At 36.2% G+C, this 14,467-nt stretch overlaps 1 protein-coding gene across 1 annotated transcript in view; it reads right to left on the minus strand.

Annotated features, from left to right (window-relative positions):
* Positions 1 to 14,467, minus strand: part of VWA8 (von Willebrand factor A domain containing 8) — a 468,998-nt gene that overhangs the window by 206,741 nt on the left and 247,790 nt on the right. Inside the window, exon 22 of the mRNA XM_053563447.1 lies at positions 809 to 884. Coding sequence (XP_053419422.1) covers positions 809 to 884 — 76 coding nt within the window. The remainder of the gene's footprint in view (positions 1 to 808; positions 885 to 14,467) is intronic.

Raw genomic sequence — 14,467 nt, forward strand, 5'->3', positions numbered from 1 at the left:
CTTTCTTTATAATAAAAAGTATCTCATAACATAAAATGGACTCTATGTGTACTCTGGCTAATCATTTTAAGAAAACAACAGATTGAGACATGGCTGCTCCTTCTACCACAATTATTTTATCCCATATTCTAAAAAACCTGATAAAAAAAACTTTTTACCATAAAAATAAACTAAATTTTGAAAAAGAAAACATGTAGCTTCCATCCCCACCCCATCTTTGTTCAGGGAAAGTCAGGCCTGACCTGGGAGATTTCAGGTAGGAGATGCTCATGAGTCTATCTCAGGGTATACAGATCACAGGAGTTCCCAGGATGGCCTATTTGTGCCATTGCTGCAAAGGAGTTATGTGCACAGAGGGACATGCCTGATAGGCTGGGATGTCTTTGGGTTTCGTGTGGGAAGCTGAGGTCTAGACCTTCCCAGCTGCCCAAAATACCAGGCTAATATTTCACTAGTTAGAGACATTTAAAAAAACTTTTCTAGAAACATTACCTAATTTCAAACTCTACACATCTGAAAACAACAGCAAACTTTTTATAAAATTCTGAAATGAAATCAATAGAGGATTTCTGTCATTCCTTAAACCCCTCACTTTGAAGACAGAATGGAACAAAACATGTCATTTTCCCAAAAATCTGCATTTAAATATCCATTCCCAAAATGACACATGAATAAGAGCTTTCCAGTTAGATTGAAATATATCAGAATCCATGACAGACTCCCCCTCTATTCCCAAAGGCTGAAATACAACTACCATTCAACTACCATTCATACAATTTGAAGACGTTCACATAATTGTATTACTAACCAAAGGTGAGTCTTCATACACAATAAGTCCATCTTTAACTGAAGGCTGAAGAGTAAGAGTTTGTACTGTGGTGTCCCTAAAATTAAAATGACACATTTTGTAGTTAGTAAGAAAATAAACTGATGTTTGATTATGAATAAAAATACAACATGAGCATTTTTAAAAAGATTTTTATTCATTATGCTGCTTTTCACCCCAAAAGTAAAAATAGCAAGTGAATTCCTGTTAGCAATAGTATTTTGTAGATTTAGTAAAGTACAAATTGTAAGGGTTTGGAAATAAATCCAAGTCTATAGATTATCCAGGTTCTTTACTTCTCTGTCTTTTTTTCCCTGGTATTCTCTCTTATAACCATTTCATACCTCAAAATCACCTCCTGGGGGGAGAAGTTAAAAATACAAATTTATAGGCTGGGCACCTGTAGCTCAGTGTTTAGGGCAGGGGCCACATACACTGGAGCTGGAGGGTTCAAACCCCACCTGGGGCCTGCTAAACGACAATGACAATTACAACAAAACAGTGGCGAGGCATTGTGGCAGGTGACTGTAGTCCCAGCTACTTGGGAGGCTGCGGCCAGAGAATCACCTAAGCCCAAGAGTTTGAGGTTGCTGTGAGCTGAGATGCTATGGCACTCTGAGGGCAACATAGTGAGACTGTCTCAAAAACAAACCAAAAAACCACACAAATTTATAGATAATATTTATGTTATTTAAAAATGATTTTAATGGCAATTTTGGTAATGACTGACATGCTGACATGACCAATTAGAGCAACTCTATGAATTACATGGTCAGGCCCAATCTGCCTTCATTAGGTCCAAAGCCAACTACCTTCCCCCACTCTAAGAACACAGAGGAGTTACTTCATGAAATTTTGAACATTTCTGCTGGGATTAGGGCAATCCAGGTTTTACTTTCTTAAAGCTCCCTTCTACTATTTACTTGACACTTCTTTAGACTAAGATCTTCAAAACTACTTTATTTATTTATTTATTTATTTTTTGGAGACAGAGTCTCACTCTTGCCCCTGGGTAGAGTGCCATGGCATTATAGCTCACAGCAACTTCAAACTCTTTGACCTAAAAGATCCCCTTACCTCAGCCTCCCAAGTAGCTTGAACTACAGGCACCTACCACAATGCCGAGCTAGTTTTTCTATTTTCAGTAGAGATAGGGTCTCACTCTTGCTTAGGCTAGTCTTGAACTCCCCAGCTGAAGGGATCCATCAGCCCAAGCCTTCTCAGAGTGCTAGGATTACAGATGTGAGCCACCATGCCCAGCAAGATCTTCAAAACTATTAACAGTAAGCTATCCTGGTGATATTAAGCTTCCTTACCTGATGAGATATGAAGTTCACATCACCTGTGGATATTCACGTGTATACAGAAAGCTACAGGTGACAGGTAGGTCAGACATTTTTAAGGGATAAATTTATATTTTCATCTTCTGCCTATACTCTATCCTAAAACTGAAAAATTTTATGGCCAGCTTAACCATGTCACACAGAGAATCAGAACTACTTTGAAAGTGTGAGTTATCACCTTTAGAAGAGTTCAAAGTTGTCTTTTCAAACTATGCTATCTCTTATTCAAAGTAAAAGGTAAAGCTGCCAATTGTGTTGTTTTGAGTATCTACTATGTGTGAGACTCTACTTGGATAGTGACCTTCAGACCTTGGTGCTATAATATACTGGTGAAACATATACCCAAATGACACATTTTACTATAATCTATAAAATTATAAAATGTCTTTTTTTAAAAAAAGTAATAAATATCACATGATAATCAAAGCCAAAGCAAATGTAAGATCTTTACTCAAATTATTTTTTTTTGTTTTAGCAAAACAAATATAGGATAGACATAAAATTCATGTGCAATTTAAATTAGTTTACTGTTTAAATTGCACACGAACTTTATGTCCACACTATATAATCAAAATCAGTTAATGCTCTGAGAGGCAGTTGTGGGGTAGTGGAAAGAGGACTTTGGAGTCAGATCAATCAAGACTCAAATTCTAATTCTTGCCACTTCTTAGCCATAGGATTTTGGGTAAGTAATAAAGTCAACCCAAGAGGATCATTGATAGAACTCTTAGAGAGTATCTAGCAAGTATCTGGTTAGAAGGAGTATAATTTGTTGCTATTGTTATGTTGTTGTGACTGACAGTTTCTTACTGGTCTCACTTCACTGATCATCAGGTTTTAGCATAGATGGTACTTCCTGAATATCCCTTCCTTGACATTTTGCAGACCAGGTTAGGTGGCCCTGCTTTGTGTCCCCTTTGAAACCTAGTTATCCCCTATTTTAGCCCTAAACACACTATATTCAAATTACACATTTTAATATCAACCTTTCTATACACACTGTCAGAGCTAAGAGTGTAGAACATGTTTACATTGTCCCTCACTCTGTTCCTAGCATCTAATAGATGTCTGGCTCACAGGAGGAATTTAATAAATATTTGTTGTATGAATGAAATAAACAAAAAATACTAAAGATAAAAACATCAACATTGTAGCTAATGGAGCAGTATATATAATATTATATGGACTCCCAAATTTATTGGACCATGATACACTTTCTTTTTTTAAACAGAGAATTTGGAGCCCACTCTACTAAATGTGGGGTTAAATTAAGACTGGTTTTCTTAAAAGTAAAGTAGTCCTTATTCCTATATAAACCTGTATTATAAAGTATAGTCATATAAAAAGGTATACTTGGGGTTCAATAGTCAAAATGTTGAGAAACTGATGGCTTATGTCCATCATGGACTCCAAATGAGTTGAATTTAGATTTGGGATTGTAGTGGGTAAGTTCTATATTAGAGTCCTCATTTGCCAGGTCTTGAACAGACATGGTTGGGTAAATCTAGACATTTACAATTTCTAGATTAGCTGCCTAATTTGCATGTAGCCTGAAATGCTTCTTTCTCTAACTTGACCAAGTGGTGATTGGTCTCTTCAGTTAATTCTTGGGAATTCTGGCCTATTGCCATCCCTGACCCCTATCTAGGTTCCCCCATGATCCTGACTTGAGGAGAGCCTAGTGGCCATACTCGTAATTTACTCTACCTATAGCCCTAGCACTATACTTGACAAATACTCTAATATTATTTGTTCATCTTCACTAAAAGTCAAATTAAATTGTGTATAAAAATAAAGCCCTGGGGGATGATTAGGAAAGTGAAAATACATTGTGACAGTTTATTGGTGTTTATTAACTTTGGTATGAAATATTTTTATGTAAAATAGTGATATATAGTCACATGTATATTTTTGTGCTTATGAATCTTATAAATTTACCATAGAGCATTGTTATTCTTTGCTAACAAATCAATTTTTAGTGTTTTAAAGAAATCAAGTACAAAGTTTAATTATTCTGACTTATATTCACTGTTAAGATTCTAGCCATAGAGAAGCGGGTGGGTAAGGATGGGAAAGAAATGAGCTCGCATAGATTTTTATAGCAATATAATGAATTTCTCACCCCAGCTCTCACATATTTAATGGGCAACAACATGACACCTTCCAGCACCAAAAAGGAAAAAGGAACTCTCACATCATTGTCAGTAAAGGAAATCCAGTTGTTACCTTAGTAATTATCGTGCTTTATAATAGATTAAGAACAGTTAATTTGAAATGAATTCTATTTTTACAAAGAAAATAAAATTGTTTTCAGCACCCAAAGAAAAAAGGAACTCTTGCATCATTGTCAGTAAAGGAAACCTAGTTGTTACCTTAGTAATTATTGTGCTTTATAACAGAATTAAGAACAGTAAATTCAAGATGAATTCTATTTTTACAAAGAAAATGAAAGGCAGTGCCTGTGGCTCAAAGGAGTAGAGCGCTGGCCCCATATGCCGGAGGTGGGGGGTTCAAGCCCAGCCTCGGCCAAAAACTGCAAAACAAAAAAAAAAAACAAAAAACAAACAAACAAAAAAATGAAAGTGCTTTATAACATTTGAATTCTGATAGCATGCAATTTGTCAAATTGGATTTATAAAAAGACTTTTGTGCTAGAAATAAAAACCATAGGTTTGTGGGAATAAGCACAAATCAGATAATTTCCAAAAAAGACTAAAAGTAGCATAAATACAAATTAGAAATGTAGCTTTCACTGGAGAAGTTAGTGAGAAAGAGAAATTTCTAGGATAAAAGTGGTTTTGTTCTGTTCTTCTTTTCAATCCTTTTGTCTAGTTTCAAAGAAAGCTAATAAAATATGTAAAATAATACTAACTTTAAAAATATATTTAGCTTACATCTTGGTAAGTTACCCTGATTATGTAAAGGTAGAAAACAATCCACTATTCTCCCCATTGTACTTAATATACTAAGAAAAAAGCTTGATTTCCAAGATACCCGATAAATATTATAAACTTCAAGCGGCTAAGGCGCCAGCCACATACGCCGGAGCATAAGAGATAAGGTGACTGCTGTTGTTGCAGGTAGCATATAACTTACTCAAAGACAATATAATGTTTCTTTTTCAGAGAGTACTTGATTAAAATCATTGCTTTGCATTTATGGGCATCTTGGATCAAAAGATATTAATCATCCACACAAATAAGCAATGACCCTAAGAGAATGTTTTATTAGCTACAATTTCAATTCTACTATGATGCTTTCCTTTCAAAAACAGCTTTGAAACATAAGCTAATAAAAGTTTAGGTTCAACAATACTAGGAAGAAGAAAAGTTAAAACACATCTTAGATACATTTTCTTAGCCTTATTAAATCTTAGGATCTAATAAGGAGATGACTTTCAAGTATGTAATATTTACAAGTAATGCTTGATAAATTAATTACAAGGTTCAGCTAATTGTTGACATTTATCACAAATTGTTCTTACTTTTCACTATATTATAATCTATAGCTATCCATTAAAACCTGTGTAAACAAAGGAGATATTCAAAGAAATACTGAGCTAAATGCTATTCTTCTTTAAAATTCTTTTTTTTTTTTTTTGAGACAGAGTCTCAAGCTGTTGCCCTAGGTAGAGGGCTGTAGCGTCACAGCTCACAGCAACCTCCAACTCTTGGGCTTAAGCGATTCTCTTGCCTCAGCCTCCCAAGTAGCTGGGATTACAGGAGCCTGCCACAGTGCCCGGCTATTTTTTGGTGGTAGTTGTCATTGCTGTTTGGCAGGCTGGGGCTGAATTCGAACTTGTCAGCTCTGGCATATGTGGCTGGCGCCTTAGCCACTTGAACTACAGGCGCGAGCCTAATTCTGTTATTTTAAAGATTTCTTTTCTTTTTTTTTTTTTTTAAATGAGGGTCTCAATATATTGCCAAGGCTGGTCTTGAACTTCTGGCTTCAAGCAATCCTCTTGACTTAGCCTACCAAAGTGATTGCAGGAGTAAGCCACCATGCCTGGCCTTAAAATTGTTGGTTTTTTTTTTTTTTTAAATTAGAGTTATTAACAATGTTACATGGTAACATAAAATGATTCCAGATGCAATAAAAGCAATTAAAGTGTGTAAAGACCAGGCTTTTGTCAAAATAAGGAATGAAATTGGCCTCTAGAATACAATCTGTTCTGAAATGTTGCTTGTAAAGACACATAAAGCTATTATCTTCTAATTTTTTGAGGAGCAAAATATCTAAAAATGTGACATTTATTATGAGGATATTTTAATGAGCTATATTTTAATAGATTTATGATTAGCTTTCTTTTAGAAAAATAATAATAGTTAAACAAAGGAGTAAAGGAATAAAAAAGATATTCAAGAGTTTCAAATAGCTGACAAAAAAAATCTTCTCTAACTTTATACTTCATTAAAATAACAATGGCCATAGGAATAGTCCACTGAATTATATGAGCCAAACATGAGAAAGGAAAGACAGAATACAGCACAAAGAAGGCACTGAATATTTACTCATTATTTTAAAAAATAGGTTGATTATGAAAATAGAATTAAATGGCAATATTTACTTATAAGATATAAATATAACATTAATTGAGCACTAAATGCCGTTAAAAGGAATTTTTCAAGTGAAGAAGAGTTCATGGCATCATTAAGAATATCTTTTTCAGGGCGGCGCCTGTGGCTCAAAGGGGTAGGGTACTGGCCCCATACACCAGAGGTGGTGGGTTCAAACTCAGCCCCAGCCAAAAAAAAAAGAATATCCTTTTCATAAGGCTTATTTTAAAATAAGTAATAAAATAAAGGTAAAAAGCACTAGTAATAATTATCATTAATAAAACAGAGAGTAGTACTTAGAATAGGTGATGCAAACAAGTTTAAGAATCTGTGTTTACAAACTGTCGGGGCTCCCTGCTGACTAGCAGCACTCTTTCCATTCCCTTATCTCTACCCACAAAAGATAAATTTATTTTGCCATATTGGGAAAGAAATTTTCTCACCCCCTCAAACAGAAATAAAAGCAGTGTTGTTATTCAAACAAAGGAAAAGAAAAAGATGACAATACAAAATAAGCTATGACTACTATAGCGTTAAAGTGAGCATCATATTAAAGCTGAGTCCTTCTGGTTTGGTCAATCACTTAAGCTCTTGAAGGCAAAGGTTACTTGTGTCTACAGAGGGAATTAACATAGAACACACGAGGGAATCTAATAGAGTAAAAAGTAAGGAAAATAAAAGGAAAGCGAGGAAGTGAGAGACAGAGAGTGTAATTACACAGTGCTTTGAATGTTTTGAATGCTTTGAGAGAAAAGTCCTTTTATTAAGATAAGCAAAATATTATTTCTGCCAAAGTGACTGAAAAGACTCCAGCTCTTAAAATAGTTGCTTTGGAGGACAAATAGTTTATTTAGTAGTCAATCACTCATCACTAATATACCCAAATACAAAAATCCTAACAAACTATAAAGGAAAGGAAGACATTAGGGGGATAATATTTATGTAAGGAAGTTTTACTGTGATGTAACACTTTGCTCTTCAGAGGCAGGTTCTTATGGGAACAGCTGTTAGAAAACAGCCACAGAAAAACGGCCATCTGATAGAAACTAAGACTTTCTAAATATGCTTAGTTTGCAAAATCATTATTTCTACCATGTCTCCTAGTACTACATTAACATGTAAAAAGAAATTTTTTGAAAAGTCAAAGCCATGTTGATAATCGAGTCTTTTAACAAACTGAAAATTTTGTAAGTTGTCCAGTTGTTAGAAATAAAAACAAATCTATAATACTAAATGGTATGTGGAAAATTGAATCTTTTGACCTTACTCTGAAAATTAGCTTTCCAGCTTGGTAAATGTTAGGGACTCAAAATGAGCTGATTGTTTTTTTTTTTAATAGGAACTTTGTTTTCCCTTTCTCATAAAAGGAGAAAAAACAATGTGCAAGTTCCTTATTTGAATACAAAAATGTATTTTCTAATTAGTATTTAAAAAGGAATAGAAAACTTGAATGCAGATAAAGACGCAAAGTTAAATGAGTGTACAAAGATGCACACAGAGATGTAAGTGAAGGGTGATGAGGCCTCTGAATATTATCTTCACTGGATGAATCTTTACCAGAAAATACAGGATATAGTAATTTATATTTAAAGAGACTTTACCAATTGAGTAACAACATAAAAATACCATAGAGTAAAAATTAGTACATAAACACATTTTTTCTTTCCTTTTTTTTTTAAGACATAGTCTTACTTTGTTGCCCTCAGTACAGTCAAACTCTTGGGCTTAAGCGATTCTCCGGTTTCAGCCTCCCAAGAAGCTAGGACTACAATGCCCCACTATTTTTTAGAGATGGGGTCTCGAACCTGGGAGCTCAGGCAATCCACCTGCTTCACCTCCCAGAACACTTTTTCATATTAGGACTTTTCAATGTATTCAACTTACATTTATTGAATATCCACTAATGGGTACTGCTTTACACTTTACTGATCTTTTAGCCAAAAGGCCGAGAAGTGATAATGGGTACTGCTTTAGATATTCCAGAAGTATCAGTGAATGAAACATTTAAAAATTCCTTCCCTGATGACCTTAAACTCATATTTAAGGGAACTTATCTTACCATGCTATTAATGTAACCACCCTTAGAACAGTATGAACTTGATTTTGCATGGGATTCAATAGCAATAGATATTTTATCATAGGAAATTCAAAGAAAAAAGTTAAAAGAAATATTTTTGATTACCAGGACAAATGATAAACTGACCTACTGTTGTTTGAGTCTACCAGGAGAAGCATGTTCTCCATGACATTGGTGAGGCATGCTTCTTTTGGTTAATAACCAGAATACATTTCCATATAAGTCACATTTTGTATTATTATTATTTGATATACTATAATCCATGAATTATTTTATACTCATTTCTGGTTGTTCATCAACTGGAAAAAAATCTCAAAGCTCTCATTCCAAGTTTATGAGACTTTAATCATCCAGGTCAAACAGAAAATAGTATGTAAATAAGAATTATATTTGGGGGGATGGCGCCTGTAGCTCAGTGGGTAGGGCGCCAGGCCCATATACCAAGGGTGGTGGGTTCAAACCTGGCCCCAGCCAAACTGCCACAAAAAAATAGCAGGGCATTGTGGCGGGTGCCTGTAGTCCCAGCTACTCAGGAGGCTGAGACAAGAGAATCACCTAAGCCCAGGAGTTGGAGGTTGCTGTGAGCTGTGTGATGCCATGGCACTCTACCAAGCGTGATAAAATGAGACTCTGTCTCTACAAAAAAAAAAAAAAAAGAATTATATTTGGGGCAGCACCTGTGGCTCAGTGAGTAGGATGCCGGCTACCTACACCCAGGCTGGCAGGTTAGAACCCAGTCCGGGCCAGATAAACAACAATGACAATTGCAACAAAAAAATAGCCAGACATTGTGGTAGGCTCCTGTAATCCTGGCTACTTGGGAGGCTGAGGCAAGAGAATCCCTTAGGCCCAAGAGTTTGAGGTTGCTATGAGCTGTGATGCCATGGTACTCTACCAAGGGCAACATAGTGAGATTCTGTCTCAAAAAAAAAAAAAAAGAATTATATTTGGAAAACTCTTACCTTAAATCTGTTTTAGTTTTTTACATTTATCTCTATTTATTGAGTTTTTCTTTTAATAGATTTACATAAAGGAAGATACAACTGCATCATAAAAATATATATTTTGCTTTTGGTAGCAAAAGTTAAAGGGTTCATTACAACCCCAGTCTATCTTCCAGTGTCATTTTCATGGCAGAGGAAAAGGAAAAGATACCTCTGAGAAACCAGAGGGCAGAACTGAAGCAACACTCTGAGCACACTTCCTTGTCATCCCATGTTTTATCTTAAAATCTGATGTAGATGTGGAGTGCCATTGTAATATACACAGTTTGCTTCATTACAGATATATTTAAGTCACCACCAGGAAAAACAGCAGCAAGGAGCTGTTGTCCTGAGCCAACACTTTCAGGAAACTTAGTTGAACTGCAGACAGCTGATGCTTCTGTTCTGGTATCCATCACATTATTTCTTGAACCCACATTAAATAAATGAGTGGTCATAAATGGCAACCACCTTTTTCACTATTTTATGGACTGCATCAGGGTACTACCTATAAAATAATGGACGATGCCAAAAAGGCATTGTAGGCAGCATTTTTTGACTTCTGCTAGTAGGCATTTCAACAACTACACATTTTAAACACATCACTTAGCTTACGCCATCTTAGGATTGAAAAGTTCTCTTATTTCCTGGGCAACCTCTTCTACTTTTCAAGATGATCATGAGGATGTGGTTCAGTTGTCCTTTTTTCTCATTTGAGATTAAGCATTACTGCTATTTACTAAGGTTAGTCAGAACATTTCTACAACCACACCAAAAAGAAAAAAGGAGTACTTGATACATAGCTGAAATGTCTTAGAAAAAAATTAAAAAAGACATATTTTTAGAGGCAAAAGACTGGAAAGAAGTTACTGTTCAGTGCTACTCAAATGCCAACCTCCTCAGTGAGGCCTTGCCTGGCCACCCTATTCCAAACTGAAGCCCTGCTCTGAACCCCCTTCCTGGCTTTATTTTTCCCCATAACAACACTTACCACTAGCTGAAATACTACATATTTTAATGATCTCATTCTATCTCTCTCTCTCTCTCTCTCTCTCTATCTATCTATCTATCAACAGCACCTACAGTATAAACATGAAGCCTGGGCTTTTGTTCACTTATATATCAGTCACACTTAGCAAAGTAACCAGCATATATTCCACCTGATAGTTGCAATAGATAATCTTTAGCTTCATTCACCTATCCTAAGGCCATACTGAATTACTAAAAGTTCCCCGGACTGTCACCTTTCCTCTTCTCTGGAAAGTTTTCTCTTCCTTTCTTCTCCCTTTCCCTCACAAACTGTTAAGGTCCATTCTTTAAACATTCACCTCAAATGTCACCTTCTCTTGTAAGCATTCCTATTTCTCATTTCTAGCCTCCCAGCTGAATTAATTGTTCCATATAAATTATTTTATGCTTAAGAAACTTTTTTCTTCCTCACAAGGTATATCATCTACAGACAAGGCCAGAACAACTTTTTGTATATACCTAGTACTTATCATTACGCTTTATACCTTGTAAGAATAAATGAACACATGAATATATTAAACAAATATTATGTACTTCCAAAGTATAAAACAGATTATTACGCATAAAGGGTTATAAAATGAATAATTCAGAGACCCTGCTCTCAGGAAGCTCACAGAACTGATAGAAAGACATATACAAGATAATGAAATGTAATTCACCTTGGAAGGTCATCAGGCTATAATTGAAATCAAAACAAAGTTCAATGGGGACTCAGAAGAGAAGGGAATTCATTTTGATGGAAAGAGAAAAAAGTCCTGATGATTGAATTTGGTTTTAGCTGGCACGAATGGGTAGAAGATGCTTCCATGTGGAGGAGCAGACAAACATGTAGCAGTGGGGAGATACGGAGCAGGGTAAGGAACACCTAGTTAACCCAGCGTGTCTAGAATGCCGATGCGTGGACGGAAGTAGAGCTGGATAAGTAGGCTAAGTCGAGAGTACACCTGTTCTTAAATATCATGCTGAAGAGTATGAATTTTATTTCATGAAAAATATGAAGCCATCAAAGGACTAATCATCTAACCATCTCAGAGACAGGGCTCTCTAAATGGATGTCCCAAAGATGGATGGGAGGGAGGAGACATTGCAATTATTCAGTTGTTTAACAAATGTTTATTGAAATCTGCCATACTCCAGACACTATGCTGAAAGTAGGCAGTTCAAAGATATATCTATACCCTAATAGAGAGTACACTACCTAGCAAAGGAAATCAGATACAGGCGCTCCCAACAGTGATAAAAATGAAAGGAACAATAGCAGAGCCTGTTCTTGGTCAGTGGCTCTAAACTTAATCGTCAATAAAAGTTTCTGAGAACACACATTCTGGAACATACAAAAATAGGGAAAAAACTGAGCTAGAGATGGAAAATAGTATCTTAAAAACACTATTAGATTTTATTTTTGAATAATACAAAAAACTTTTTGCTCTCATTAAAAATTAAGGAGGGATATTTTGGGAAGAACAATGTGATCAATGCTCTTTATTATTTGTGTGATTTAAAAGTCTAGTCCTAAATTCAGTTTATTTCCCTATTTTATTTTAAGGGCTAGCATAGCTGACAAAGAGCTCATGAAGACATGCAGACATGAGCATGGAAAGACATGAAGACATCCAAATGGATTAAGGGCATTATTGACTGCACTCCCAACAGCTCAAGAAGCATTTGTCAATCTCATTTTGCACCCCATTTTAAAACACACTTTGTGCTAATGATGGCACACAGAAAGGAAACAATATCTACTTGTGGAGAAAGGAGGAGGAGGAGGAAGGGTCTAAGAAATTTTCCTAGACAAAATAAATTTGCATTTTGAAGAAAAAGTATGAGTTTTCCAAGTAGACTTGACAAAACATTTCAGGCAGCAAGAGCCACATATGTGGCAAGCTCTGGAGCCATGGATATGTGTATAAGACAGGAACCGTAGGCAGTTCATATAGCTTAAGCATATGTGGGGGAAAAAGGGTAGAAGTAAGACAGGGACAATCAAACAACAGAGTATAGACTCAATGGTGTTGGCAAATGGAGTCATTAATTAAAAGGTTCTGAGCAGGACAGTAAGTGATCAACTTTGTTGGCTGGAACAATGGGAGGCATGAAAATGAGAGATTATAGGTTGACTTCTTAACCAGAAGGCTACTGCTAAGGATAAGTCCAGGCAAGAAAAGATGAGAAATGGATTACTATAGCATGCTGTCTTCGATAACTCTACTTGCCAGGAAAAGACCACAGCTATGCTTGGTACCTTTAGCTGTTGGCTGTAGTCCTATTCCAAACTATCACTTGCCCAAATTCTCACCACCCTCTAGTCACTGTAATCTGAAAGACTGGCTGTTACTTCTCCTACAAATCCATCCTACATTGGGTCAATCCATCTGCTGAGCCCCCAGAATAGACTGAAATGCCAGAAGGTCTTAGGGCAAATTGCACAATTACGAACACAGTCATTGCTGCTAAACTCATCAATGTTATGAGTTCTACTCAAGCAGTGTTCTATTTACTTCTTATAACATTATCCTTTAACACGGTTTATATTTTTTTCATTTTACCACTGGCACTTCCAGTTTATTAAATTACTTATTCATTGCACATCTCACCACTAGAAAAAAAGCTTCATGATAGCAGTGACCTTGTCTGTCCTGTTCGTTGCTCTATTCTCAAGGTCAAGAAAAGTACTAGAGACATAATAGGAGCTCAACAAAGATCTGTTATAGTAGATTTTCTTTGCCAACAAATGAGCCTGTCTTGAGCTGCTGTGGCATTGACTTCTGAAAGCTCCTAACAACCTTTCCAAAACCTACCTCACCCAGAAATGCTTGGGAGATTATAAGTTTCTCCTCCCCAGGGGCACGCCCTTAACCAATGACTTATTTATATGGGGGCAAAAAAGGCTGGCCCTCTTGGCTCCTGGGGGATTAACCAAATAGTACTATCCACACTCTAGCACTACTCATGAAGAGGTTGAGGTTGGACTTTCGCTAAAACCACCTCTTTTTGCTGGCCTAATCCTGTCTCCTTCAATTCCTTACAGGTTTCACCTGAAAGCTCCCTCTCTCTCTAAAATCACTTCCACAAACATTTCTGCCTGTGCTTATAGGGAAACCCATGCAGGCTATCTGATGACTTTGAACGAATGGATGGATGGATGAATGAAGATAAATGTAGAGACAATTCTTACATTTTCTAGCAATGCTCCTAATTCTTCCTGCAGCAAACATTATAAATACACCTCAATTAACATAAATTACTTCACAGAGTTGTGAATTGAGCAATCTCAGTAATACACAAACCTATTTGCTGATTTAAACACCTTGTGCCATCCCCTTCTGCTCATTTTGCCACCGTTGCCAGCATCTGAAGAGTCTGACTACATCAATATTTGTCTCACTTATAAGGAATGGCACTCTATAAAGCTCAACAAATACATGTAAAATCTAACTGAATAAAAAGATGCTGGGGAGGTATGTGGCACTGGTACGATAGAGTCCGCACTCCATCTGCTGACCCAAGGACACTGTGAGAAACCTGAAGTTGGTGCAAATGGGAAGGCCCAGGGAGAGGAGAGCAGGTTGAAGAGGCTGGGATATGATGTAAAGTGTGTGAAAATAATCTGCAATGGGAAGAATTCCACTACTCAGTTTATGTTGATGTTGTCA

Source organism: Nycticebus coucang, chromosome 15 (genome assembly GCF_027406575.1).
Source record: "Nycticebus coucang isolate mNycCou1 chromosome 15, mNycCou1.pri, whole genome shotgun sequence".
Classification (NCBI taxonomy): domain Eukaryota; kingdom Metazoa; phylum Chordata; class Mammalia; order Primates; family Lorisidae; genus Nycticebus; species Nycticebus coucang.